This window comes from Sciurus carolinensis, chromosome 6, assembly GCF_902686445.1.
Source record: "Sciurus carolinensis chromosome 6, mSciCar1.2, whole genome shotgun sequence".
Classification (NCBI taxonomy): domain Eukaryota; kingdom Metazoa; phylum Chordata; class Mammalia; order Rodentia; family Sciuridae; genus Sciurus; species Sciurus carolinensis.
This window is the reverse complement of record NC_062218.1, coordinates 57785770-57812170: the sequence shown is the minus strand read 5'-3', so window position 1 is coordinate 57812170 and position 26401 is coordinate 57785770. Positions and strand designations below refer to the sequence as shown.

At 40.9% G+C, this 26401-nt stretch overlaps 1 protein-coding gene and 1 non-coding gene across 2 annotated transcripts; one reads left to right on the top strand and one right to left on the bottom strand.

Moving 5' to 3' along the window:
- The first annotated feature begins 457 nt into the window (after window positions 1-457).
- Window positions 458-16347, top strand: F2r (coagulation factor II thrombin receptor). Its single transcript, XM_047555846.1, has 2 exons — window positions 458-884; window positions 13619-16347. Exons 1-2 carry the CDS (start codon window positions 797-799, stop codon window positions 14812-14814), a joined length of 1284 nt encoding a protein of 427 aa, XP_047411802.1. The 5' UTR covers window positions 458-796; the 3' UTR covers window positions 14815-16347.
- Trnav-cac (transfer RNA valine (anticodon CAC)) lies at window positions 7661-7734 on the bottom strand. Its single transcript has one exon. It is a non-coding gene; the product is annotated as a tRNA-Val (tRNA).
- Window positions 16348-26401: the final 10054 nt, after the last annotated feature.

Genomic DNA, 26401 nt, shown 5'->3' with positions numbered 1-26401 from the left:
AGAATTTTACATGTCAAACACTTGAGGACAACCCTGTCACTACACTATAAACTTTTAAATCCATTATCCCTAAATTACAGAAACAGGAACAACTCGCAAGGTTTTAGCTAAATACCAAACTTCCCAAACCGGCCACAGAGCTTGGCACGAGGTTCCGTGCGAGGAAGAAAAGTGTTAGCCGCAATCCGTGGGGGCATCCTGGACACCACGGTCCCTGCTGGCGTTGTCTGCTTCTCGGGAGGATGCTGACCGGCCAAGGAAGCAGTCTACGAACTGCACGGGTCTCCCCAGGATCTCGCCCCGCCAATCTGAGTCACTGACAGCCTCGCGGGGCAACGGCGCCCAGGGGAGACCGCGTCTTTCGGACTCCCTAGCCTGGCAGTGGCAGGCCGGGGCCGCGGAACAGCGCGCAGGGCAGTGGCGCAGAGCGCGGACCGGAGTTGCGGTGGGTAGCGGAGGTTCGGGGCAGCCGGAGTCCGGGACAGCGTGAAGGCGCACGGTGCGCGCCGGGGGGCGCCATTCCGGAATAGCTCAGTTCGCGCCGCGCGCCCGGGTCCCGCCCCCAGCTCCGTCAGTGCCCGCCCTGCGCCCTCGCAGCTGCAGCCAGACACACCGCCCGCCGTGCACGCCGGGTCTCTTCTTTTTGCCCTTAGGAAGTCTTCTGCCCTCTGGCACCAACCGGTTGCTGCACCCAGCCGGAAAAAAAGGGAGAGGGCCGGGCCCAGTCGATCCAAGTCGCCCGCGGCGGGGCAACTTCTCCGAGCTGTACCTCGCCGACCGCGCCAGCCTCGGGACAATGGGGCTGCGGCGGCTGCTGCTGGTCGCCGCCGGCCTCAGTCTGTGCGGCCCCCTGCTGTCGGCCCGCACCAGGGCCCGCAAGCCAGGTGAGAGCAGCCGCGGGAATGGGTCGGGCAGGAGATGGAGGGACGCTGATGCGGGCTACCTGGGTACGAGTTACGCTAGTTCCTCCGGGGGTTGCCCCTGGCAGCACCCCTGCCTCAGTTTCCATGGGAAACCACATGGATATTTGGGCGGTGATCCGGAGTCACCCCCAGTGACTTCTAGGTGGGATGTGCCACGCCAGCAAACCCCTTTCTGGGCCCCGCCGATGTCCCTTTGGACTTGGTTTTTGAGGGTGCAGCCGGCCTGCCACCGGCTATTGGATAGGGAGGAGGGGAGCAATTCTGGAGTAGCCTCCGCGTTGCGTTTATCATTGTGTGGCCTGTTTCTCCCAAGACCACCACCCAAAAAGAAAAGGTCTCAAGTCGCTTCCAGGTTTTTTTCAGTGTAAAGTGGAGAACCGCTCCTGCTGAAGTTTTGCTTTGTTGGAATTTTTTTTTTTTTTTTTTTTTTTTTTTTTTTCTTGCACCTTGTACCGGGGTTGCCGGGTTTGGGGGCGAGAGGTTGCGAGGGTCGTAAAGAAAGCCCTTTTGGGGGGGCACTTTTAGCCGACAATCAGGACCAGCAGTCCCCAGCAGGGCCTTGCCGCCCGGGTATTCTGGAGGTACCCGAGACTAGGTGATAACAACGTAGCCACTGGGTGGTGAGGGTGGTTGGAAGACTTTAGTGTTTGTTACCAGGAATCCCTTCTTTCCGGATTGAGGAAATCGACCCCTCCCCAGAACCAAGCTCCCTCTGACACTACCGGATCAGTTTTTCCTAACGGAATTTCCTTTCTACTGCAAGGAGGTTACTCTCTTAGAATAAGTTCCCCACTAACAGTGTATCTTTAAGATTCTATTTGAACAAATATATAAATACACTTGGGTTTTTTTTTTTTTTTTTTTGGTTAAATGTTTTCTATTCTCCCTCGAAACCAGGCAGTGGAGTTGTTTTCAGCCTATAAAGGAGCTAATTAGTAAGAAAAATGTTTTTAATTTCTTAATAGTGATAGTACTTCAGCAACTTTGGCCTGTTTTTTTTTTCGTGCAGAAGAAAATCTAGCGGGTTTTCTTGTTATCAGTCAAAGAAAGCTCACTCTGTATTCCTCCCACACATGAAAAGGGGACAAAGACATAGCATGTTCTCTGCTCTCTCTCTTTGTTCGGGGTGTTTGAAGGGATGCTTTTGGGATAACTTAAGAGCTCAATCAGGGGCCCGGAGTTTAGCAGCAGAGAGCCATCCTGCTTATGGAAAATAGGAACATTACTACCAGTGGTGTCACTATCTGGGGGCAACAGAGAATTGCTGAAAAGCCGTGGTGATATATGATTTCATATACCATTGTGTGATTTCCTCAATTGTATTTTGGGACGAGCTCTTGACAATTCAAATTTTTGTTTGCGATTTGGAGCAAAGTGCAGGTATACACAAATGCCACCTCCACAATAACCACCTTTGCTCACAGGATCGTCCTCCAGCAAGGTGTTTGTCCCCTTTCGGAGGCGGAGTTAAAGGCTGCCAGTTTCTGCCCCACTTTTTACATTTTCCTGGAAGGGATGGTAGCATGCCAAGGGACTGCACTGATACAGATGGAGAACTGACCAAACATTGGCTAATGTATCCACACTAGATTGCGGAGCCATGTAGGGAGGGAGAAAAGAAAGAGGGACAGAAGAAGAAAAGGAGTATGTTTCAAGCCCATATCAAACCCTGGGCCAGGAGGAATTTCCCCCTTGGTTGTTTCATTTCACCCTCTCAAAAAATAAGGTAGGGGCTTATCCCCTTTTGCTCATTCTGAAACTGAGGCCCAGAGACAGCCTTGCCAAATGGGGAAGAGAGGTCTTGGAATGGTCTTCTGCTAAGAGTAGGCAATAAGTGAGACTTTGTCTTTAGAAAGTTTAAAGTCGCTAATAAAATCAAACAAAAATAGGTCTGCTTCTTATATTATCACTGGCAGTTCTAAACAGTGTCTGTCATAAAATAGTGGTACAGAGACCTCTCCCACCATCCAGCAATTCCTCCCTGACCCTTGATAAGCCACTACTGGGTTGCCAGCTCATTGCTCATGACCATCAGCTGTTATGTGTTAAGGAGCACTATGGAACCCTTCCAGGACTGACCTTACCCACCAGTCTGAGCTTTTGGCTCCCTCGTCACTTTGTGGGTATCTCATCTCCCAGCTAAAACTATAAACTTCCACTTGTCCACATGCAGTCTAGAATAAATGTTCACTCAGCAGATACTTGTTGAGAAACTTGTAAGTTCATTAACCATTTTACATTCCGTTGACCAAGCAATCTAGCAAGATGGTGTGAGTTGATTAAAGAGGGCCAGCATCCAAGAATGAAAAGGTACTGTTTATGAATTTTATAAGGATCTAGAAGGTGAAAGTGTTCAAGAATAGCTAGTGGCAACTGTGGTAGAGCATACTGAGTGGCATTTTCATGTGCTGCCCTCCTACTTTCAGGGTCAAGCCCAGTTCCTTTGCAGGTAATAAGGTGTCTTTCCCTTGCAAGATGGGTTCCCAGCCTCTCTTCAGCACCCCCTATTACATATCATCCACTTCACCAAGCCCTACCTCTACTTCCTCCCCCAAGGACCTATGCTTTCTCTGACTTCTGTCCCTGGTTCACTCCTTCTGGACCAAATGCCCTCCTCATACCTCACATAGTCGTCAGTTAAAAACAGGTGTCTTATATGAAGCATCTGTCACAGCTGACACTTGCTTGGGTATGTTGCATAGACTACTTTACTTATGACTCAACAAACTTTTGGGTAGATGTTATCCCCAATTTACAGGTAAGGGCTCTGAGACCCAGAAGGGTTAAGTCACAAATCTAGTGAGAGGTAGAATTGGGACTTGATCACAGGCCATTCTTTCCTAAGTGCAAGCTTTCTCTACCACTCCCTACAGAGAGGGAGCTATCTTGTCTCCCAACCCCTCTTACAGTACAGGAGTAACCCCACTGTGCTCCCTGGTACCTCTAGAGGGTAATGTCTGTGCCCCAGTGACTTGGGAGGCCAGACCCAGCCCAGAGAGGAGAGGCATTTAGTAAACGGTTACGCATGAACTGTGATAGCCTGCCATTTACTTTTGTTAACCGATGATAAGAAAAGCTACAAATAGATCCCTACTCATGAAAATGCTATTAATTGACTGTTACTTTGAGATGGTGATCCTGAGCCTTCACAGAATAACCCAAAATTGGGCAGTGATTCTGCCCTAAGTAGACCAGAAAGTTCTATAAAACATAAAGTGCTAAGTGATGTAGCTCAGTGGTACAGCACTTGACTAGCATATGTGAAGCCCCAGTACCACAGAAAGAAAAAAGCAAAGGGGGAAAAAGCCTGAAGGGAGATTTCTTAGGAACCAGCAAGAAGTTTTCTACCCCAATATTTATTTATGTATTCACTTCTCGTGCTTGTGCATTTAGGCACTCTCTCCTATTGTATTCCTTGGTGGCTTTGCTTTTTTTTTTTTTTTTTTTTTGGGGACACTCGACCACTGAGCCACATCCCCAGCCCTATTTTATATTTTATTTAGAAACAGGGTCTCACTGAGTTGCTTAGCACCTCCATTTTGCTGAGACTGACTTAGAACTCACAATCCTCTTGCCTCAGCCTGCCTGACCACTGGTTTTACAGACGTGCGCTACCCAACCAAGCTGCCTTTATTTTAAGGCATATTGAGATAGTAAGTTGTCTCCTAATTTGCCCACCCTTACTTTGTATGGGGGAATTTTAGGGGCCTGTTCTCAACCCTCTTCCCAGAATCCTCTCATGATGGCTCTGTTGGTTGCCTTTCCACTTCCCTCTTTTTTTTTTTTTAACTTTTTTTTTTTGTAGTTGTAGATGGACAACATGCCTTTATTTTGTTTATTTTTATGTGATGCTAAGGATCGAATCCAGTACTTCACACTGCTAGGCAAGTGCTCTGCCACTGAGGCCCAGCCCCAGCCCCACTCCCTTCTTCATCTTCCACATTCAGCGTGTCTCAGGCTTCGCGTCTCAACAGTGCAGTGTGCTGTGAACACTAACTTGCTCTTTCTCAGCATCTCTGAATTTTCCCCTTCTCCAAAACGCTTCTGGCCATTCTCCTTCCTTGTGCCCTTTCTGATCCTTCCCTCCTCCTCTGTCATTTCACCTTTGTGCCTATCACCCTCACGTGCTAGAACTCAGCAGGGCCTTAAGCAGAAGGACCCCAAGACATAGGGTCCCAGGACCCTGGGTTTCTAATCCTGCCACTGTCTTCATTTTGGACACATATACTTCTTTCCTTAGGTACTCCTTTCTCTCTCTCTCTTCCCCTCCCCCTCCATCTCTCCTCCTCCCCCTCTCCCTCTCCCTCTTTCCTTTCTCCCTTTTTCCTTCCCTCCTGCCCACTCTCCTACCTTCATTATTTTTTTTAATTCAAGTGAAATTCATATAACAAATTAACCACTTTAAAGTATACATACAGTTCACCAACATTTAGTGCATTTTCCACGTTGTAAAACTACCACCTCTGCCTAGTTCCAAAATATTGTCATTGCACTAAAAAGAAACCCCATATCATTAAGTAGTCAGTCCCCATTCTCCCTTCCCTCTAGTCCCTGGAAACCTCCAATTTGCTTTTTGTCTCTATGGATTTACCCCTTCTTAATATATCATATAAATGGAATCATATAATATGATCTTTTTTGCCTGGGAAACTCCCCTTTCACTAAGTTTCATGGGTACCTGGGCTCCCCTTTCCTTTGCAGATACTACCAATAACATGTAGTTGCCAGGAAAGTCATTAGGAACCATGTCCTGTTTATTTTTTGTTATGATGCTAGTTTTAGGAACTCTGCAGTTTTAACATTCAGAATTTTCTGTTTCTCTCTTTTTTGTGGTTTCTTCAATTCCACTTACTCCTTCCTCTTTTTTCTGCCTAGAATTGTCAGTAAACAGTGTTTTCTGTAGACTGAGATGTTTTTCTGGGTTTAAGCTTTCCCTTCCTGAACACTCTTCCCACATTGGCCCTGTCATGGTACTTGACAGAACCCATTGAAGTCAAGGTCACTTTCTCTATCCCAAGGCATTCAATGAAGTTTTGTCATTTACAGTGTCTTTACAGGACTTTATAATTTTATTTTATTTCAGAAATAACTAACCATTTGAAATGATAGACATAATCTGTAATACGTACTTGAAAACCAATTTAATTTATATAACATTAAGAAAGGACATTATATAACCTATTTATATTTCAAGTGTACAATAAATTGGAAGTCAGATATTGTAGTACTATAGAAGTGTTTATCTTTTTTTTTTTCCTAATCAACATGAACTGTAAGAAATGTACTTTACATTGTGATACAGTCCAGGTATGTGTACAATAAATATGCTTAGATCATCATATTATACATATAGATATGAAGCAAAAGTTTTGCCAAACAGTTCTCACCTTTACTGTATGATTTACATTCCAATATTTTCTACACTATTCTTTAAAAAAAAAAAAAAAATGCATTATACTGGTCGTATATGCACACATATAGTCCCAGTTACTCAGGAGTCTGAGGCAGAAGGATTGCTGATCCCAAGAGTTCAAGACCAACCTGGGAAACATAGTGAAACCCCCATCTAAAAAGAAAAAAACACTCATTGCAACCTTATTAATTAATCAATTAATTTCATAGACACTGCTGTGCTTCTACCATAATTTAAAACATTGTGCAGCAAGTATGATGAATTGTTCCTTGGTAGCAGAATCAAAAGCCTTATTAACTTTACAAGAAGAACTCTGCTTCCCCAAGGTGAAGTTTGTGATTGTTCCTATCACATGTAGGACCTAATTTATTTGAGCTCAGGTTTACAAACTGCAGAAGGACTTGGGCCGGGTTAGGGGGCAGAGACTGATGGAGCCCTGGAAGAACAGGTGAGATCAGTAACACCCTTAAATGTGAATTATATTCCTTTCAGCTTGCTGTCTTGTTGGAGAGCGGAGATCTAAGGAACTGTAACTGTGGTTGGAGAACAGACCTGGAGGGATGGGGAAAACCAGGGAATGAGTGGTTCCTAGGAAGGCCTGCTAGCATCCTAACCCCAGGTCAGGCTCGGCCTCCAGCCACTACAGGCATGGACCCCACACACTTCCCTTATGTGCCCTTGGGTCTGCTGTGTTCTTGCATACACCTACATTTATTTCCTGTAACCTTTCCCACTCCCAGCTTCCTCCTAGGCTTGCTTACCTGAGTTTCCAGAAGAACCCCTGCTCCTGGATGTGGCTTGGGAGGAGAGGCAGCCTCCATTACAGCAGCCCCATCTTGGCCCTGTCGCCAGTGTTTACTGTATTCTACCTCTAGTTGTGCTTTTTTTGCAGCAGAGATTTTTGTTCACTCACTGCTCTTGCTTCTGCCCCATCTAGAACAATACTTTAAATATTTGTTTTTCTTTGTTCATGTGCTTGAACATCTCCACACTACATTTGTCCTGTCTATAAAGGCTGAATTGTTTGCACGTGGTTGGTGTGTAGCCAAGGCCAGCAGGACTTCAGAATGCCCAGGCAGTAACTCTGGGCATCATCACCATGAAGTATACACATCTATACACCGTCTTGCATATTTGAGCAGGAATTGGTATGGATGTACTACCTGTAAATCAAACTTCATGGTCTGTAGTACGATTCTCTCTAGAACCATCGCTTCTTCCTCGGGATCATCTACAAACTGGCCAAACTGTACATCATTTTAAAAAACTACAAACTGGTTTTTTTGTTGTTGTGTTTTTTGTTGTTGTTTTTTTGTTTGTTTTTTTGAGGTGCTGGGGATTGAACCCAGGGCCTTGTGCTTGTGAGGCAAGCACTCTACCAACTGAGCTATATCCCCAACCCCTACAAGCTGTTTTGATGATATCTTTATGGTTTTTTTTTTTTTTTTTTTTTTTTGGTGTTTCTTCTACTTTCCCAGCCAGAGAGAGACAAGAAGCTCCTTGGGAATTTCTTGAAGGAATGAAACATACAGAAGCAGCGAAAATAAATTATTCCAATTGCCAGGGTGTCATAGTGTAGCCCCAAACATGTGCCCACATCAAAGATGAACCTAGCTTCCTCTCAGTGGTACTGGGCCTCAGTGGTTGGATCAAGTCCTTCAAGTTGTGAGGGTGTATGAGCCAAGTCTTTCTTATCCCAGTACCAACATGGTTTTGTGTGGTCCAGGTTTGCTGATGTTACTGAATGGCTTAGATTTTCTTTCTTCTCCTTCATTTATTGAAGTAGACTTGATCTTTCCAAAAGGTTATCTAAAAACTTTAGAATCCCCTTGCCTCAGTCAAGTCCCTTAACGAAGTCTCTCCTTGCTGACTGCAGCCATCTTGAATATCATTGGGTTTTTTAGGGTTTGGTTTTGTTTTTTTCATACACCAATTTCTCTGTATTCCAGAAAAGGCTTTGAAGAGTTGGTATCAATTGAATTCTCCAAATGTAAATGAAAACATTCGAGAAACTTCCCCTTCAGAACTAAAACAAAATTTAAAAAAATACTTACCCTTAATTTTTAGTGACAAATAAATAGCCTAAAATATTTGTTTTGCTTTTTTTTAAACTTTAATATGGAAGTTATCAAACCTACTCCAAAATGAGCAATGTAAGTAACATCCCATGACCAGTCTTGTTTTATCTATACCCTCCCTTACTTTTCCTCCTCTCCCAACTGGAGAATTTTAAAGTAAATTTCAGACATTATATCATTTTATCCTTAAATACATCAGCACTTATCTCTAGAGATTAGAACTCTTTTTTCACATAAATGTAATACCATGATAATACCTTAAAGAATGAACAATTCCTTAGTATCACCAAATATCCAGGATATATCCAAATTCTTCTGATGTCTCACAAATGTCTGTCAACAATTTGTTAGTTCAAATCAGGATCAGAGAAGGTCCATTATTGCATTTCATCCTTATGTCTCATAAATCTCTAAATCTGTAACTGTCTCCTATTCTCTCACTCTTTTGGGGAGCAGAGGCAGTACTGGGGATCAAAACCAGGGTTAAGCACATCCTTACCCCTTTTTTATTGTTGTTTATTTATAAAGAAACGGAGGCGTCTGTCTTAGATCCTGCATACCAGATCTGGTGACTGCAACTTGAACTTATGGATCTTAACATATATAATGTCTCAATTCACTTTCACCATTAATCTTTTGGTGATCAAGTCGTCACTTCTTTGGCCAATGAGATTCCCTTTGGTTTGACTTCACAGTCTTTCTAACCTAACCCTAATATTCTTTGAAGGTATGTAAGGCTTAGCTTGTGTATTTCCTACTCCAGATCTGAAACCAGATTCTTTAGGGAGCACTGGTTCTTGCCATTGGAGAGTGGTATTTGTTTGAATTAGAGGGAGTGGAACATTCCAGCGAGGCTGCTGTTCTCCACTTGATGGAGTTAGTGTTTTTGTTGTGTTTCTGGCGTCCTCCTCTTCATTTCTGATTAGCACATGTTTCACTTTTGAAAAGTGCAGGGCACAACTGGCCTACTCTTTGTGGGAATGTGGTCAGGGTCCTAGGACTTCTGCTTGGTTAATTCCCTAAAAGCATGAACTCTGAGGGTCAGAACTCTGAGTCACAGCTAGGGCCAGCTGTTGTGGGCATGGTATCAATCCCAGGATCAAACAGGACATTAAAAAAGCATCTATTCACCACTCTGCTTCCAGGCCAGGTCCCATCAAAGCCAGAAAAGGCATTGCCTGACTCACAGATTTTAAGTCTCCAGAGTTAGTCCATATTTAAGTTTGTAATTTGCTGTATTCAATAATAATAATACCACTGTAGAATGGGGTGGATGGCACACCTATAATCCCATCAACTCCCAAGGCTGAGGCAGGATGATCACAGAGGGCAGCCTCAGCAACTTGGGGGTGGGCTGGGGGAGCTGGGGATGTAGCTCAGTGGTTGAAGGGCTTCTGGGTTCAAGACCCAGTGCCACCAAAACAACAAAAGCACTCTGGAAGCATTTAGAGAGCCTATATTAAGTAAAACTTAGCAAGAAGTATGAGAACTAATTTTAGGACTCTGTCGCTTTTTTTTGTTTTTATGTTGAAACCATAGCTTAACAGAAACCAAGGATGAATTACGAGTCTTTTGGCTCACTGATATTCACTTTCTTCTTGACCACTGAGCTGTGCTAGGACAGTAGGAAAAGGAGGTATGCAAACTTGAATTTCAGCCTGAGGAACTTGAGCTAGTTAGAAGTATCTAGTCACCTTGCTTAGTTTGGTTGGTTTTTTTTTTTTGGGGGGGTTTTTTTTTTTTACTGTTGTGTATATATATATATATATATATTTTTTTTTTTTTGGAGGGGAAGGTTTTAGCATTCTTTAATTTCACAAAAATATAAAATATCAAACCTAAAGTACAAGAAAAGGTAGTACCTTATGCAGTGATATTTAATCAAGGGATTATGCATGCCTCCTGGGTTCTAGCTTACCCAAATTGCATGTTTCCATGGGTATCATGTTCCTGTCACAAACACTGCGTTGCCCAACAAATACGTATTACTAAATACCAAGTAAAGCCTAGTGACGATTTTATTTCCGGATTCAGTGATAGTATCTAAGAAATTTAGTATTCAGTAATTTTCAAAATCATCTTGATTCACATGTGTGTGCACACACATGTGCATGTTCATGTGCAGTTTTGTTTGTTTGTTTGTTTGTTTGTTTTGTTTTGTTTTGTTTTGTTTCCCCTCTCTGCATCACAAAAGTCCTGTCTGGTCAGGCTCACAAAACTGCAGTGGCAAATCACATTCTCTTAAGATTCCTCTGGTCAGTGTTTACGGATACAAGTTTTTGTGTTAATAAAGTGTCAGAACTCACTCATTCTTTTCTTTAAGCTCCCACACATTCATCATGACCTTGAGGGTAGCTTCACATTCCATAGGGGCTATCAAATGTTAGGGTCAAGGTGAATACAGAGGAAGTCAGTTACATCACAGAGGAAAGAAAGTGATATATCTAGAAAAGCCTGTAAATTTGAAAATTTGATTTATAGCTCAGAACCCTAAGGTATATACTTTTTATTTAATTTTTTTAGTTATAGATGGACACAAGACCTTTATTTTATTTATTTATTTTTATGTAGTACTAAGGATCCAATCCAGTGCCTCACACATGCTAGGCAAGCACTCTACCACTGATCTATGCCACCAATTCCCTAAGTTTTATATTTTACAAACCTGTTCATTCCCTTATCATGTGGAAAAACTAAATATTGCTAAGGAGGGAGCAAGGGGATCCCGGACCCCATTGGAGGGACAGGTACTGGGGATTGAACCCAGGGGCGCTTAGCCACTGATCCACATTACCAGCCCTTTTCATTTTGTTATTTTGAGACAGGGTTTCACTAAGTTTCTGAGGCTTGTCTTAAATTTGGAATTCTTTTGCCTCAGCCTCCCAAGTTACTGGGATTATAGGCATGCACCACCATGCCCAGCTAGACTTTCTTTTAACTTAAAATAGTTAAGTAAACAAGAGTTGAGTCTAAAAGCATGCTACATGGAAGTGGGAGAAGATAATAATAGTTTCTTATGTTTCTTAGTTTTCAAAGTGAGTTCATGTCCTATTTCACATAGGTTGTTCCAGCTGTCAGATGTGTAGCCCAGATAGGTGCTGGAATCCCATTTTAATGATTCCGAGCTGCATTCAGAGAGATTAAGTGGCTCCTGGCAGAGCCAGTATTAGAATGCAAATATGTGACTAATTTAAGTAGCACCTATTACAGGCAAAGCACTGTTCAGGAGATTCAGAGATTAATAGGAATAATTCTTATCCTTGAGGAGCAATCTAGAGGCGTATGTACTGTGCCACTGGAAGCATTTGACCCTTCCCTGTTGTTACAGAAGAAGGGCCCACCAAGTTGCCGAGGCAGCCACAGAGGTCCTGGCTTACTGTTTCTTGTAATCATGCTGGAAGGATTTCAGGCACATTGATCTGAGTAGCAGCACTGTATTTATTAGAAGGGATAGGAAAAGGGGTAAAGAACCCTCTTAAGGAAGATAATGGGTCCTCTCAGAGAGGAGAGGGATGGTATGACCTTCCTGCTCTCCTGTTTTATTGGGGGAACCAAGGAAGTTTCCAGAGAATCCTGCCCAAGACTACTTCTTGCCTTCTGACAACAGGATTGGGTCAGACTTTGAAGACCCCCTTGTGCGTGGTATTATCGCATGGAAGGAAGATTTTACTATTGTGATGACATGGTAAAGATTCAGGGCAACTCTGGGTCACTTTGGCCTATGCTGGCCCATTCTAGTTGGAATGTTCTTGTAGATGTTTATGGATAGGGAGAATTATCCTATCTCCCCGAGCTGTGGAATCTGGTCTATGTAAAGAACACAAAAGTCCCATCTCCCACCCCTCTGCTTCAGGGTAACTTGTGTTCTTTTCTTTCAGCAGGGAGGAGCCTTTCAGGCCTGCATTTCTCTTGAAGGTAATAGGTTATTCTTGAAGAACGTAACATATCCTGTTGACGTAAACCAGACAGGGCTTCAAGTAAATTATTTATAGAAGAAAACATGTGGGGGCCAGTTCACTAGGTCCAGTTGATAGAATTATCCCCTTAACCTCATGTTCCCACTACTCATATCTGTTACCTGTCACCCATGACCAGTTTCCTGCCAGGCTGTCCATTCACACTCAGGGGACCGCACATGACCTTGCTGAGGTGGTTTGACCCCCACCTCTCACTGCCATGCTACTGTCTCTGAGTTGAGACAGTAGCTACTCTAGCTTTACCCTTCAAGTTGGAAATGGACGTTGACATATTTGACTTTATTTTCCAACTTAAGAATTTCCATTTGTTAGTTCATTTTGGTATTTCCTATTTTTTCATTCATTTCAGACAAAAGTTCACATCATTGTGATACGTCCTTTAAATTCTTGGTAATTTCAGCATTCATGTCATCTCAAGGTTGGGTTTCCATTGATCGTTCTTTTTGCTTGAGAATGGGTCACACTTTATTTGCAAAAAGCCTGGTTGGCCTGGCATGTGCCTCGAGGCGTGCAGCATTCTAGAGCAAAGCCAAGGCCACTCGCCTGGTGTGAATGGCCGAGAACACCTACTGCAGTGCCGACCTCCTCAGGAAGGAGGCCGGATGATGACTAAGGTGACAGAGACCTTGTGGGTTTATGCCAGCTAACCTGAAGGGCTGTGGTGAGGACCCAGATATGTAGGAGAGATTTGGGCATCCTGCTGTGTAAGCAAACTAAATACAGCAGAGGAAAACTACTGTCACATGGACAGTGGTCTTAGAATTGGGGGTCCTGGGTCAATGTGTCTCATGTTCTGTAGCATTGTTCAATTAACAGTGGGTTTCACAGGATGACAAACTAACTGGTGAAAATGTGTATATGAAGGCGAATGGAGGAAAGAGGTCATAGAAGCCGATCATGTGATTTTCATACGTAGACACAAGGCAGTACAGAAGAGAACACTGTTGGATTCCTCCGTGTCAGGAACTCGGCCTTTCTGAAAATATATCATTCACCTTATTTCCTCTGGGGCACAGAGTTTTAAAAGTGTTAGCTTCTATCAAAACAGAACATTGTACCGTATTTCGAATTAGCTTGTTCTCTAATAAAACTACTATCTCTCTGTGCATGAACTGGTCTTTGCCACCCGCTCTGCTAGGAAGAAAACAGTAAGCAAAACTAAATGTATCCTTTACTTACCTCTTTTGCCTTTTTAGTTTATTCATTTTTAAAATTTTTCTTTTTCAGAGTCACAAGCAACAAATGCTACTGTGAAACTCCGATCATTTTTTCTCAGGAATTCCAATGACAGATTTGAACTCTTCCCGTTGGGAGAGGATGAAGAGAAAAATGAAAGTGCACTCACTGAAGACAGAACCATTTCCCTCAATAAAAGCCGTCCTCTTCAAAAACCAGCCCCTGCGTTCATCTCAGAAGATGCCTCTGGGTACCTGACCAGCCCCTGGTTGACTCTCTTTATCCCCTCCGTTTACACCTGCGTGTTCGTCATCAGCCTTCCCCTAAACATTATGGCCATCGCCGTGTTCATCCTGAAGATGAAGGTCAAGAAGCCGGCTGTGGTGTACATGTTGCACCTAGCCACAGCCGACGTGCTCTTTGTGTCCGTGCTGCCCTTTAAGATCAGCTATTACTTCTCCAGCAGCGACTGGAAATTCGGGTCTGAAATGTGTCGCTTTGCCACTGCAGCGTTTTACTGTAACATGTACGCCTCCATCATGCTCATGACAGTCATAAGCATTGACCGGTTCCTGGCTGTGGTGTATCCCATCCAGTCCCTCTCCTGGCGCACGCTGGGAAGGGCTTCCTTCACTTGTCTGGCCATTTGGGCTTTGGCCATCATAGGGGTGGTGCCTCTTCTCCTCAAGGAGCAGACCACCCAGGTCCCAGGACTCAACATCACCACCTGTCATGATGTGCTCAATGAAACGGTGCTCGAAGGCTTTTACACCTATTACTTCTCAGCCTTCTCAGCTGTCTTCTTTTTTGTGCCATTGATCATTTCTACAGTCTGCTATGTGTCTATCATTCGCTGTCTTAGCTCTTCCGCAGTTACCAACCGGAGCAAGAAGTCTCGGGCTTTGTTCTTGTCTGCTACTGTTTTCTGCATCTTTATCATCTGCTTTGGACCCACAAATGTCCTCCTGATTATGCATTACTTATTCCTCTCTCATAACCCTGCCACAGAGGCTGCCTACTTTGCTTACCTCCTCTGTGTCTGTGTCAGCAGCATAAGCTGCTGCATTGATCCCTTGATCTACTACTATGCTTCCTCTGAGTGCCAGAGGCACCTCTACAGTATCTTATGCTGTAAGGAAAGTTCTGATCCCAACAGTTACAACAGCAGTGGTCAGTTGATGGCAAGTAAAATGGATACGTGCTCTAGTCACCTGAATAATAGCATATACAAAAAGCTGTTAACTTAGGAAAAGGGACAGCTGGAAATATGAGTGTGAAATGTGTTCCTTTGCCACTACAGCATATTACTTCATCAGGCTCATGACCATTATAAACATTGACTTAAAAAGAAAAGGTTAAAAAGTGAATAACCTGGGGATTCTGTCAGTCCCTTGAAAAACTGCTTCACCATCAAAAACAACCAAGGTATCATTTGCATGTCTGCTTCCTAAGAGAGCCACCAAGCATATATATTGCTTAATTATCAGTAAAGGTAACAGGAATAGAAAACAGTGTTATTCCAAGGGAGTATTGCCAGTGCTACAATAACTGAATGCCACTTTTTGATATTTCTATGTGACTTATGTACGTATGTATATATGCACAAATACATATTATTTGCAGTGCAGTATGAAATAGGCACTTGGAAGCCCACATTTTATTCCCCGCAATTATGGAAATAATCTCTGATTCTCTGAATTAGTATGCAAAAAGTCTAGGTTGGTATAGTTTAGCCCTGGACATCTAAAGATGTTCATCAGTAGTGAGGATGTTCATCAGTAGTGAGGACTGACTGACACAGCTTTTTGCAAATAAGTGCATTTTGAAATTGTTCAGCAGCAATGTGTAAGTCATGGAAGGATAAGGTTTGATGTTATCTCTGTAGAAAATTTCTAGTTTTTCATTTTAAATGTATCAAAGTTTGAATTCTTGTCAAAAATTATCAAAAAAGATGAAAAACTCATTTTGATATGGGTAACATTTTTGACATTTTATGCACAGTAAACATGAACCAAAACTGAGCATAAATCCCACTAGTGACTGTAAACTGCCTTTGGAGCTGCCCACCCCAAGAGCTGCACATGACCTCCCCCTGGAAGACTCCAAGCAGCAGAAGCACGGCACAGCTGCACGTTGGCAGCCCTCCGGATGAGCCTCCCAGGGGTTGGCTAGGAACTGATCACAGCTATTGAAAATCAGCAAAGCAGGATGACATCCTGGGAGGTAATAAGTATGAGACTTTTCTGCCCATCTTCAGGAACAGAGGAAGAAGGCATGCTCATGTCAAGTAGGTTTCTGCCAGGTGGGCTCATTCGGAAGCACCTGGGCACTTCAATAAGTACCAGGCCTGCAGAATATGTAAGACTAAGACCTGTCCTCAGAAAAGCAAAGTAGAAGGCACATAGCTAGAGTGTGGTGTGCGTGTAATAATTATGTCATTATATAGATATAAAAGTGTTTTTAATCAGATGTCAGCAAGCATCATTCACGCAAGCCTATCTTCTAAAGAACTTTGAACATTTGGGTTTCTACTTCCTGTGGTTATAATTTAAGATGAAAACACAGAAAGTATATGTTTTTTAAATAAGTCAGTCTACATTAATTTGATACTATTTATTTATAAATGTTTTGTTCAATAAGATGCTCAAGTGAACTATCTCTTCTCTCTCTCTCTCTTTCTCTCTCTCTCACACACACACACACACAATTTTTTTCATTGTTTTTTAATGGTACTAGCAATCAAACCCAGAGCCTTGCACTTGCTAGACAAGTGCACTGCCACTGAGCTACATCCCCAGCCCTTTATTTAAATTTTATTTTGAGACAGGTTCTCACTAACTTGCCCAGGCTGGCCTCAAACTTTGGTCCTCCTGCCTCAGCCTCCTGAGTACCTTTATAGGCATGTGCTGTCACACCAGGCTTCAACTTTTTAAAAATAATTTATGTCAGTCTAGTTAGAAATAAAAGAAGAAAATGGGATTGACATTGAAATCTAGGAAAATTATTCATATTTCCCATTCACTTTCCTTAAGAATTAATGGAATGTTTATAAAAGCATTTTTTAGATTTTTTATTTGTTCTAATTAGTTGTACATGACAGTAGAATGCATGTATACATTTTGGTAGATCATACATAAATGGAGTATAATTTCTCATTTTTCTAATTGTACATACTGCAGGATCACAATGGTCATGCGGTCATATATGTACATGAGTTAGTAATGCTTGTTTCACTCTACTATCCTTCCTACCTCCATACCCTTCCCCTCCCTTCACTCCCCTCTACCTAATATAAAGTAACTCTGTTCTTTCCTACCCACCCCCATTGTGAATTAGCATCTGCATATCAGAGAAAACATTCGGCCTTTAGTTTTTTGGATCTGGCTTATAAAAGCACTTTTTAAACCCATCATAATCATAGAACATAAAGAGTCTTTTATGTGTTTGACAAAGTAATCTGAAAATTTGGTTGAAATATATCCTTTTTTTGATTTATCAAAATGCATGAAAGCATTCTGTCATGTATAACTAAGAAAATATTTTTAAAAAATAAAAAAAAATTGGTGGCATTTTAAACAAAAAAAAGGTGGAAAAATGGAAAAGTTGCAAGGTAAATGTTTATCTATTTAAAAGAGCAAAGTATTTCCGAATATAGAATAATTTACATAAAAGTAATATAACAGTATTGTAAGTAGAAGTTAGTACTTATTAACTAGTTACCATATTTGTTTAATCTAAAACAGTAGAGATTTATTATCTTTGTTTATTCAGCCTATACATATTAAAATACCTCTGAGTTAATATGACCATTATTACTGCACCTATGAAACATTTCAGTTTTTATGTTCACTCTTTTTTAGAAACATTATGTAACATATATTAATAAACATGAAAATTTTGCTTGATATCTGTGTGGAATAGTTAATTGTTTCTTTTGGGTCCTGGCCAGATGGCACACTTGAAAAGTTTAACTGAAGAGAGCGTTTAGTGAAGAGTGATTTGCAGAGGTATGGGCAGAGTTAAAGAAACCTACAGGGGTTGGTTAAGTCTCCAGAGACTAACAGGGAAAGCTATTACCGCCCCAGGTCCCGGAGGGTAGAGGCAGGAATACATGGACCCCTTCTCTGTCACCCTCTGATCTCTTACTGGTGCCTCTCATTGCTCCTGATCCTAATAATCCCACAGTCTGAAACTTAGGGAACTTGGGTAACATAGTCCATAAATATCAGCTTCTTTGGACATGGAGAATGGAGTTGGTAAATCAAAATGGAGATTTTAAAGATAAATATACAGCACGATTTCTAACAAAGACCCTGGGTGATCAGCTTTCCATTTGTTTTATATTTTTAAGAAAATTTCAATGTTATATCATTGAAAATACACTCAGATCCCTGGCTTATAAGCATTAAGGGTAACATTTACAACATTTCCTAGTGAGAAGCAAATTCAACATCAGACTAGGGAGGACACGGTGGGAGGACTGTGCTGCCCCTCTGCCCTGAGTGATTAGCCTGTGCCCTTGCCTGCTGCCTGGGTCTCAACCCTGAGAGTTGAAAAATCAATAAGTTTTCAATTAAGTATTTCTGGGTTCATAGTCAACTAAAAAAATGTTTCAACTAAGTTATGTTAACATGAACTTTTTACGTTTTTCAGGCCATAGAAATATTAAATGAAGTCAGATGGTCTCAGCTCATGGCCACCAGAAATAGGATCTTTTCTCACACCAGAGAGTGACCTTTATACTCTTCTATTACTTTTTTCCCAAGGTACATTTGAGTTCAGAAAACACACTTGAATTTTATTAACACAAAAATGTTTTTTTCCACCAAGTCAAAAATAGTATTTTTGAGGAAATGGAATACTTGGCTGTTGAATGTACAGTTGGAAAATTTTAGGTTATACTTCCAAATTTAAGAAATTAAGAAAACAGCATGTTCTTAAGGAAGCAAGTGGAAAATGTTAGGCAGTGTTTATGACCCAGCTTTTTAAGTTTTTGAGTGCATGGAGAGAAATTGACCACGGGATAAACAAAGCCAGTTGTGTTCAATGAAGGAGGTGTGGTTAAGTAAGCTGCAAGTTACAGAAGGAGAAATGCCCTAATGCAGTGGTTCTCGAGTTACTTCAAGGTATCCTTGAGCTCCAAACTATCTTAAAACACTAAGACCTTATTCATCTCTTTGGATCTAATTTTTCACAAAAGTGCTGTTGAGTTTTCCAGAGGCTACCGGACATGATAGTGCAACAAGTTAAACACAGTGTTGTGGTTTAGACATTAGGTGTTCCCCAAAAGCTCATGTGTGAGACCATGCAAGGTTTAGAGGTGAAATGACTGGGTTATGAGAGCCTTAATAGGGATTGACTGAGTGGTCATCTTAGGCAGGTAGGTGTGGCTGAAGGAGGTGGGTCATTGGGGGACATGCCTTTGGGGTATATATCTATCTGTGAGCTAAGCTTTATCTCTGCATCCTCTGCCATGCTCACAGCTGCTTTCCTCCACCACACTCTTCACCATGATGTCCTTCCTCACCTCAGGCCCCAAAGAATGGAGTTGGCTGTCTATAGACGAACATCTTTGAAACTGTATACCCCAAAATAAACTTTTCCTCCTCTAAAATTGTTCTTGTCAGGTCTTTTGGTCACAGCAGCAAAAGAGCTGACTAAAACAGAAGTAGGTATTAAAATTTTTCTTCTACTAAATCATCCATTAAAGACATTGTAAAACTACAAACAATGTAACTCTTCTCATTATTGTTTGAAGATAAAGTATGTTTAAATTACAATATTTAGCTGGACCTGATGGTACGTGCCTGTAATCCCAGTGCTTGGGAAGCTGAGGCAGGAGGATCACAAGTTCAAAGTCAACCTCAGCAACTTGACGAGACCCTGTCTTAAAAAATAAAAAAGAGCTGGGAATGTGTTCAGTAGTTAAGTAGTTAAGTGCCCCTGGGTTCAAGCCACAGTACCCAAACTAAGAAATAAAATAAAATATGATATTTATGTTCACATGTAATAGCTTTATTGTTACTTTTAACTGAATGGAATGTTTTCAAAAGTTCTTCATTTTAATGTCTAACATGGAAAATATCATTAGATAAGTTCAGTGGTGCTCAGGTAAACTAGATCTCCAGAAAAAGGGAAAAAAAGGCCTGAGTTGTAGGATTTGTCACTTTCAGCGGTATAAATACTCTTTACAGGCTTCCAACAGTTTACTAGTTGATTTGAAATTTTCCTGAATACTGAATTCTTATGAGTGGGTACAAGCTGTACCAGCACTCTACTGGACATAACCCACATAAACAAAGGTTCTTTGTGGTCCTCAATAATTCCAGGTGTATTAAAGTGTTCTGAGTCAAAGAAGCTTGAGAACAATTGTTCTTACACAAGATTTTCCAACTTTTTTGACTTAAGTAATACAGAAAAAACTGACAATAAAGATAAACAGGAGTAAACAGTTGACTCAGAACTGCTAGCTACCATATTGGTCGTCTAGCTGTCTCACATTCGTGTCTTAAAACAATAAAAATGAATTCAGTTCACCAGGTGTGGTGGGGCCACGAATTGGAAAATTCTGCGAGAGGTCTGGTTTTGAGCCAGTTGCTGTCTAAAGGGAAGAAGGGCTTTTGCGGAGCACCGTTTTAGCCAGCAGGATAAGGGGCTGTTCAAAAGAGCAGCAGATTTTACCTGTGAAGGCATCCCTAGAAAATGAAAATGAGTCTCTGAGTTTGCAGTCATGGGATTGTTGACTGCGCGCTGGTCTTCTGGAAACACATGGAAACCCAGAGGTCAGATTCAGCAGCAACTTGGAATCAGCATGTATGGTTCCTACCCAGGTGGCCCTGTGTTTGTTCCTCACTTCAGGAAATGACTCAAGTAGTAGGGAGATTACTTTTGAAAACTGCATCCATAGTAGCATGAAGACATTTGGTGGGGGAAGGGCCAGCCTTGCTGTTTTGTCCATTTTAATGACCTCATTACTGGAGCTATTTAGTGTGCTGCTATATGACCCATTCAGGGAGGTAAGAATACCACCAAGGGAAGTCTGCAGATACTGAGATGAATTTGTGGGCAAGAGCACTATTGCTTTGTGTGGGGTTTTTCTTTTTTCTTTTTTTTTTTTTGCTTCACTTCTTATCCTGACACCTAGTTGCTCTTGAAACTGAGACAATGCCCTCCCCCATTAGACAAATATGTTCATGTCCATTAAAATCTTTGATTTTTAATCATAATACATAATATTTAGTTTAAAAGCATGAAATTTGAGGACCTCGGATTTAGAAAAAGTTTTATCAGTTTTTACAAGGAAGTTTTACAAACTTAAGTCAGTTCTGAATTCTAACCACAAGAAGAATCATCAGAGAGCTTCCCAAAGTCCAATGTCTAAACCCATACTCAACCAATGAGTCAGAATCTTAGGAGGTGAGGGCCTGAGCATAGATATTGTTTGCAAACTCCTCAAAGGAATTCTAATGTGTAAACCATGGTTGCGACCACTGCTTTAAGAAAGTGCTCCTCAAATTTAACCTGAGTACACATCATCTGGATCTCTTGTTAAACAGCAGACTTCATCCAGAAGGTCTGCTGTGAGGTTGGTATGTCAAATGACTTCCCAGGGAACATTGAAGTTGCTTGCCCTTGGACCATACATTGAGTAGCCGAGCCCAAAGAGGTCTAAAAAGTTCCAAGCACCCAAAGTATTCAATTCTCGTATCCCTAAATTCATTTTCTTAGAATTTTTTTATTCTGACAAAATTGAGGCAATTTTTAATGTAATGATAGCATACATCCTTAATCCAAAGGATTATTTTTAGTAATATCTATCGTGTTACAACCCTCTTTCCTTCTTAGTTTCTTTACTAGAGGAGAAAATAGCTTAAAAGGTTCTAATCTCAGACAGAAAACCATTTCACAGACACTGGGGTTTAGAATGGCAACTCCCGTTTTTTTTAAGATGCTGTCCAACAGATAGCAGTAGAGTCTGATTACCAGAAAGCAGATGTGGATATGTTTCCCATCTCTGGGTCTGGTTGAAAAATGGTGACCTCAGGGACATATGGGGGTGCATCAGGAGTATCAGTCTTGATGGTGCTGGAAGGAGAAGCTTTGCAAACCCTAAGGAAAATGAGTCAGCTCAGGGATCACAGAGGATCAGCTATCCAGGGAAAAACAAAGATTTCAGAAATCAACCCTGAGAATACATATTTCCAGCACGTACAATAAACATGCAATAAATTATTCATATAGAAGCCCTTTTACAAGTTGATGAAAAACTACTAGATGATGAAAGAGAAACTAAAATTATTAGCCAACATACGGGAAAATGTACTTCGGCAATAATCAAATAACTGCAGTTTAAAACAGGATATCACTGGTTCCTATCTAATCAGCAATGATTTTTTTCCTATGATGGTTATAAGCTGCTCTCTAATAAATATTAGAGAAGGAATGAAGAAAAGAAGGGAAATAATATAAATACAAGCAAGGGTAATGTAATGTTGGTGAACATAATTTAGGAAAGCAATATGACAGCAATGACATCATCTTTAATAATGTTTTAACACTTGACTCAGATCTATGACTTCTGGGAATTCTCAGTGAATGACCATAAATAATACCACCAACAAAAAGGCAATGTTAAGCAGTTGTTAACAGCAACCTTATTTGCATAGTAGCAAGAGACTGGAAACCCTCCAGATGCTCAATCCCAGAGGACTTCTCCAAAGACTATTACACCCATTAAAAATGACATGTATTACGGATATATAAAGACACCAAAAAGTACTTATAATATTTAATTTTTAAAAAGTAAGATGCAGACTGAGGCAGGAGAATTCCAAGTTCAAAGCTAGCCTGGTCAACTTAGGGAGACCCTATCTTAAAATGAAAAATAAAAAGTGCTGTGGATGTGGCTTAGTGGTTTTATATTAATTTTTTTTTTGGGGTGCTGGGGATCAAACCCAGGGCCTTGTGCTTACAAGGCAAGCACTTTACCGACTGAGCTATATCCCCAGCCCCTTAGTGGTTTTATATATGTGTGTATGTGTGTGTGTAGTATAAAACCAACAATTTGGGAGTGAAATAGATCAAAGACTATTGAGAATATACCAAGACATTTAAATTGTGTTTGGAAATAAGGGCTACTTTTTTTTGATTTGTGCGTTTCCCACCTCTTTCCTGAATACTTCCCTAACCAAAAAACCAACCAACAAACAAAAAGCCACTCACATTAAAACAAACTCAATTAGAACTCAATTTTACTCAATTAAAAATAAGCCCTTCTGAGCATCTAGTAGGCACAATTAGTATTTTGTACCTCATTATGTTATTCAAGCAGAAAATATAAGGGTTAGAAGATGCTATAAACTACATGTCTATCTTGTGGAACCTTAGCATTTTCAAAAACTAGAACAAAAATGTCTTTAGCTAGACTCTGAAGCCAGAAATGCCTCTATTTGTCCCCAACAGCTACCAGAACATTCAGAAAACTGTTTTTGGTCAACATACATAACTAGAACTTGACCAATTTACTCTGATAAATTTCATACTTACACCAAAGGACTATGCATTTATTTTCTTCTGGAACTCATCTTTCCTCATCAAGTAGTAAACGTTATTTTCTCAAAATAAAACAAAAACTTCATTTGGACTGATTTCATTGCATAATTATGTTAGTACTTTTGTGCATGTATGTGTTGCTAAGGATTGAACCCAAGCATTCTACCACTAAGCTACACCCCTACTCCTTTTTGTTTTTTTATTTTGCAACAGATTCTTGCTAAGTTGTCCAGGCTGTCCTCAAACTTATGATCCTCCCATCTCAGCCTCCAGAGTAGCTGAGATTAAAGGTGTAAGCCACCACCACTTTCCTGGTTTATTCTTAAAATTAGTTTATGTATAATTATCATTTATTATAGTGTTTGAAAAATCTGATTAATTCTTCCACAAGTTCTTTTTAAAACATACTGATGATTTATTTCTTTAACTTCTGCATTCTTCAACTATATCCCCAGTCCTTCCTTCCTCTTTCTTTCTTTTCTTTCTTTCTTTCTTTCTTTCTTCCTTCCTTCCTTCCCTTTTTCTTTCTTCTTTCTTCCTTCCTTCCCCTTTCTTTCTCTCTCTCTCTCTCTCTCTCTCTCTCTCTCTCTCTCTCTCTCTCTCTCTCTCTCTCTCTTTCTCTCTCTTTCTTTCTTTTCTTTCCCAGGGATTGAACCCCGGGGCACTGAACCACTGAGCCACATCCACAGCCCTTTTTACTTTTATTTTTTTTATCTTGATATGGGGTTTCCCTAAGTTGCTTAGGACCTCATTAAGTCTCTGAGGCTGGTTTTGAACTTAAAATTCTCCTGCCTCAGTCTCCCAAGTCACAGGCATGCATCATGGAACCCAGCCCTTTTTATTTTTTTATCTTAAGACAGGGTCTCACTAAATTGCTGAGGGCCTCATTAAGTTGCTGAGGTCGTCTTCAAACCTGCAACCCTCCTATCTCAGCCTCCCAAGCTGCAGGGATTACAGACATGCACCACTGCACCCAGTTCCTTTCCTTAGAGTTCTTAAATTAAATGGCCTTCTACTTGGTGAAAATGAGACAAGCACCCACAGTCTCGTGCTTTCTGTACAACAAAGGCAACTTGAGAAGTTGATGGAACCACTCAACAGTGATTATGCTGAGTTCTACAAATGGAGACCATTTGAGTTGCTAGTTATAATGCACATTTCTGGACAACATCATTCTGACCTACAATCAGAATCTCTGAGAGAACTGGCCCATTTACATTTTTAAAAGAAGCCAGGGATGATTTTTATGCACCCCAAACTTTGAGAACCAAGGAATTGGTGTTTGGAAGAAATCTCTGACCTAGCATATTTTGTGGTCAACTAGAGGAAAACCACGATTTATCAGTTGAAATGGAAATGTCTTTTGGAACTGATCTATAGATTATCATGTCTAGCTGTAAAGTTACTACAATATTAATATACTGGCCCTAAATATTCAACAGTATCACTGAAAGATTTAGCCTTCCAAATAATTTCTCTTTTTCCCTGCTTTGATCTCTCTTTCCTCTGGAGATACAAGTCAATGCACTAAATGTGCATAGGATTGTTATTGTATTTTTCTGAATAGGGAACACTTATGGTTCATATCTCAAAAGAACAAAAGGATGAGCCAAGTGTGGTGGCCCACACCTGTAATTCCAGCAATTTGGGAGACTGAAGCAGGAGGATCGTAAGTTCAAGGCCAGCCTCAGCAATTTAGCAAGGTCCTATCTCAAAATAGAAATAAAAAATAGAAAGGGGTGGGAATACAGTTCAATGGTAAAGTGTCCCTGCATTCAATCACTGGTGCCAAAATAAATAAATAAATAAATAAATAAATAAATAAATCGGAAAGAATCTGGGATGTCCCATGTCTTGCATTGGACAACAAAGAACTACAAAAGGATGTACAGTGAAAATTTCACCCATATCCCTGTCATCTCTTCAGAGGCGATCACAGTCAACATCTCAAGTCTGGCATTGGATTTAATTTTAAAATAATCTGAAAACTCAGAATCACTTTTAGGGGGAAATGGAGAGTATAAACAAGTCATTTGACTTTTTCATTGTATTTTGGGGTTTTAAAATCTCCTTTTGACATACAGACATCAGAAAGATATTGTTGTGTAACAAAGCCACACAAAGTCACAGAAGTTCATAACAAGAATTCATTGCTGGATAAATGGGGTCGTCAGCTAGATGGTCCTGCTAGCACAACTGAAGATCCATGAGGAAGGCTTCCCCTGGGAGGATGGGTGCCTTCCCTGAGCTCCTCAAGTCTCTCATCTGCCCGCCAATCCTAGCACATTCTCACAAAGATGGTGGAGAAAGATAAGAGGAAACACCTCGAGATGCACAATTGGAACTAGCATGTCCTCACTACGCATTCAATTGGCCAAAACAAGACACAGGACATCCCTGATTCAGAAGGATGGAAAACAGACATTGCTTCTTTGGTGAAAGAGATGTCAAACTCAAGTGGCAAATCCATGGCCATAAGGGAGATGAAGAACTAAGGTTATTGATGAAATCTACTATACATAATGACTGGAAATTCATAATAATACTAAAAATATTTGGTTTAGTGTCCAAGTATTGCATTTTTATAAACAAACGATCATGGCTTCTGAAGGTGTTTTAGTTGTTTAAATATTTTTTAATATCAACAGAAGGGTCATGAAAGTATCTCAAAGGCTTTGGGCCTGGACTCAGGGCAGTCAGCATGTCATATGTGAAACAAAAAAAGGTAAGTACGACCCCAGGGGAATATTTGAAGAAGCAGGAACTATAATTCAAGTGCGATCAAGGAAGAGTAGCACATTTATAGAAGATTTGCTCTTAAGTGTCTGACTTCTTCCAACAGGGTGCTGATGTATACCCATTCCTGGAAAAACCGTGCCATTTTCACCCTTCAGTGTCAACATATTTTGGGGGAATTATTTTTAGTATTTTAGTGCTGATTAAAATCTCTGGCTTTTTAAAATCAGAATAGTCATGCTTGCAGAGTGACCCTTGGAAAAGGTCTATGAAACAAATGTCAGGGGTGATACTGGTTTCTTTTCCCCATTTAACTTAATTTCGAATGCTATTTTGTTTATTTTTAATAAATTAACTTTGTTTCTTAAGATAGCACTGCCTCAGATGCTATCAGTAGGTTTATCCTGATTTTTAAAAAATAACCTTTTAACTATCATTTTCAAGGGCTTTAATATGCATGTGGAATTACTTAGACGTTTAACATTTCTTGGCTCAACCACATTTAGTCCTACTGATTGGTAAACAGGAACTGGAAAAATGGAGCAT

What these genes read in the sequence shown, in the direction of transcription:
- F2r (XM_047555846.1), top strand. Translation starts at nt 797, where the DNA reads ATGGGGCTGCGGCGGCTGCTGCTGGTCGCCGCCGGCCTCAGTCTGTGC. An exon ending in CACCAGGGCCCGCAAGCCAG is followed by an intron (nt 885 to 13,618) that starts GTGAGAGCAGCC and finishes TTTCTTTTTCAG; the next exon opens with AGTCACAAGCAACAAATGCT.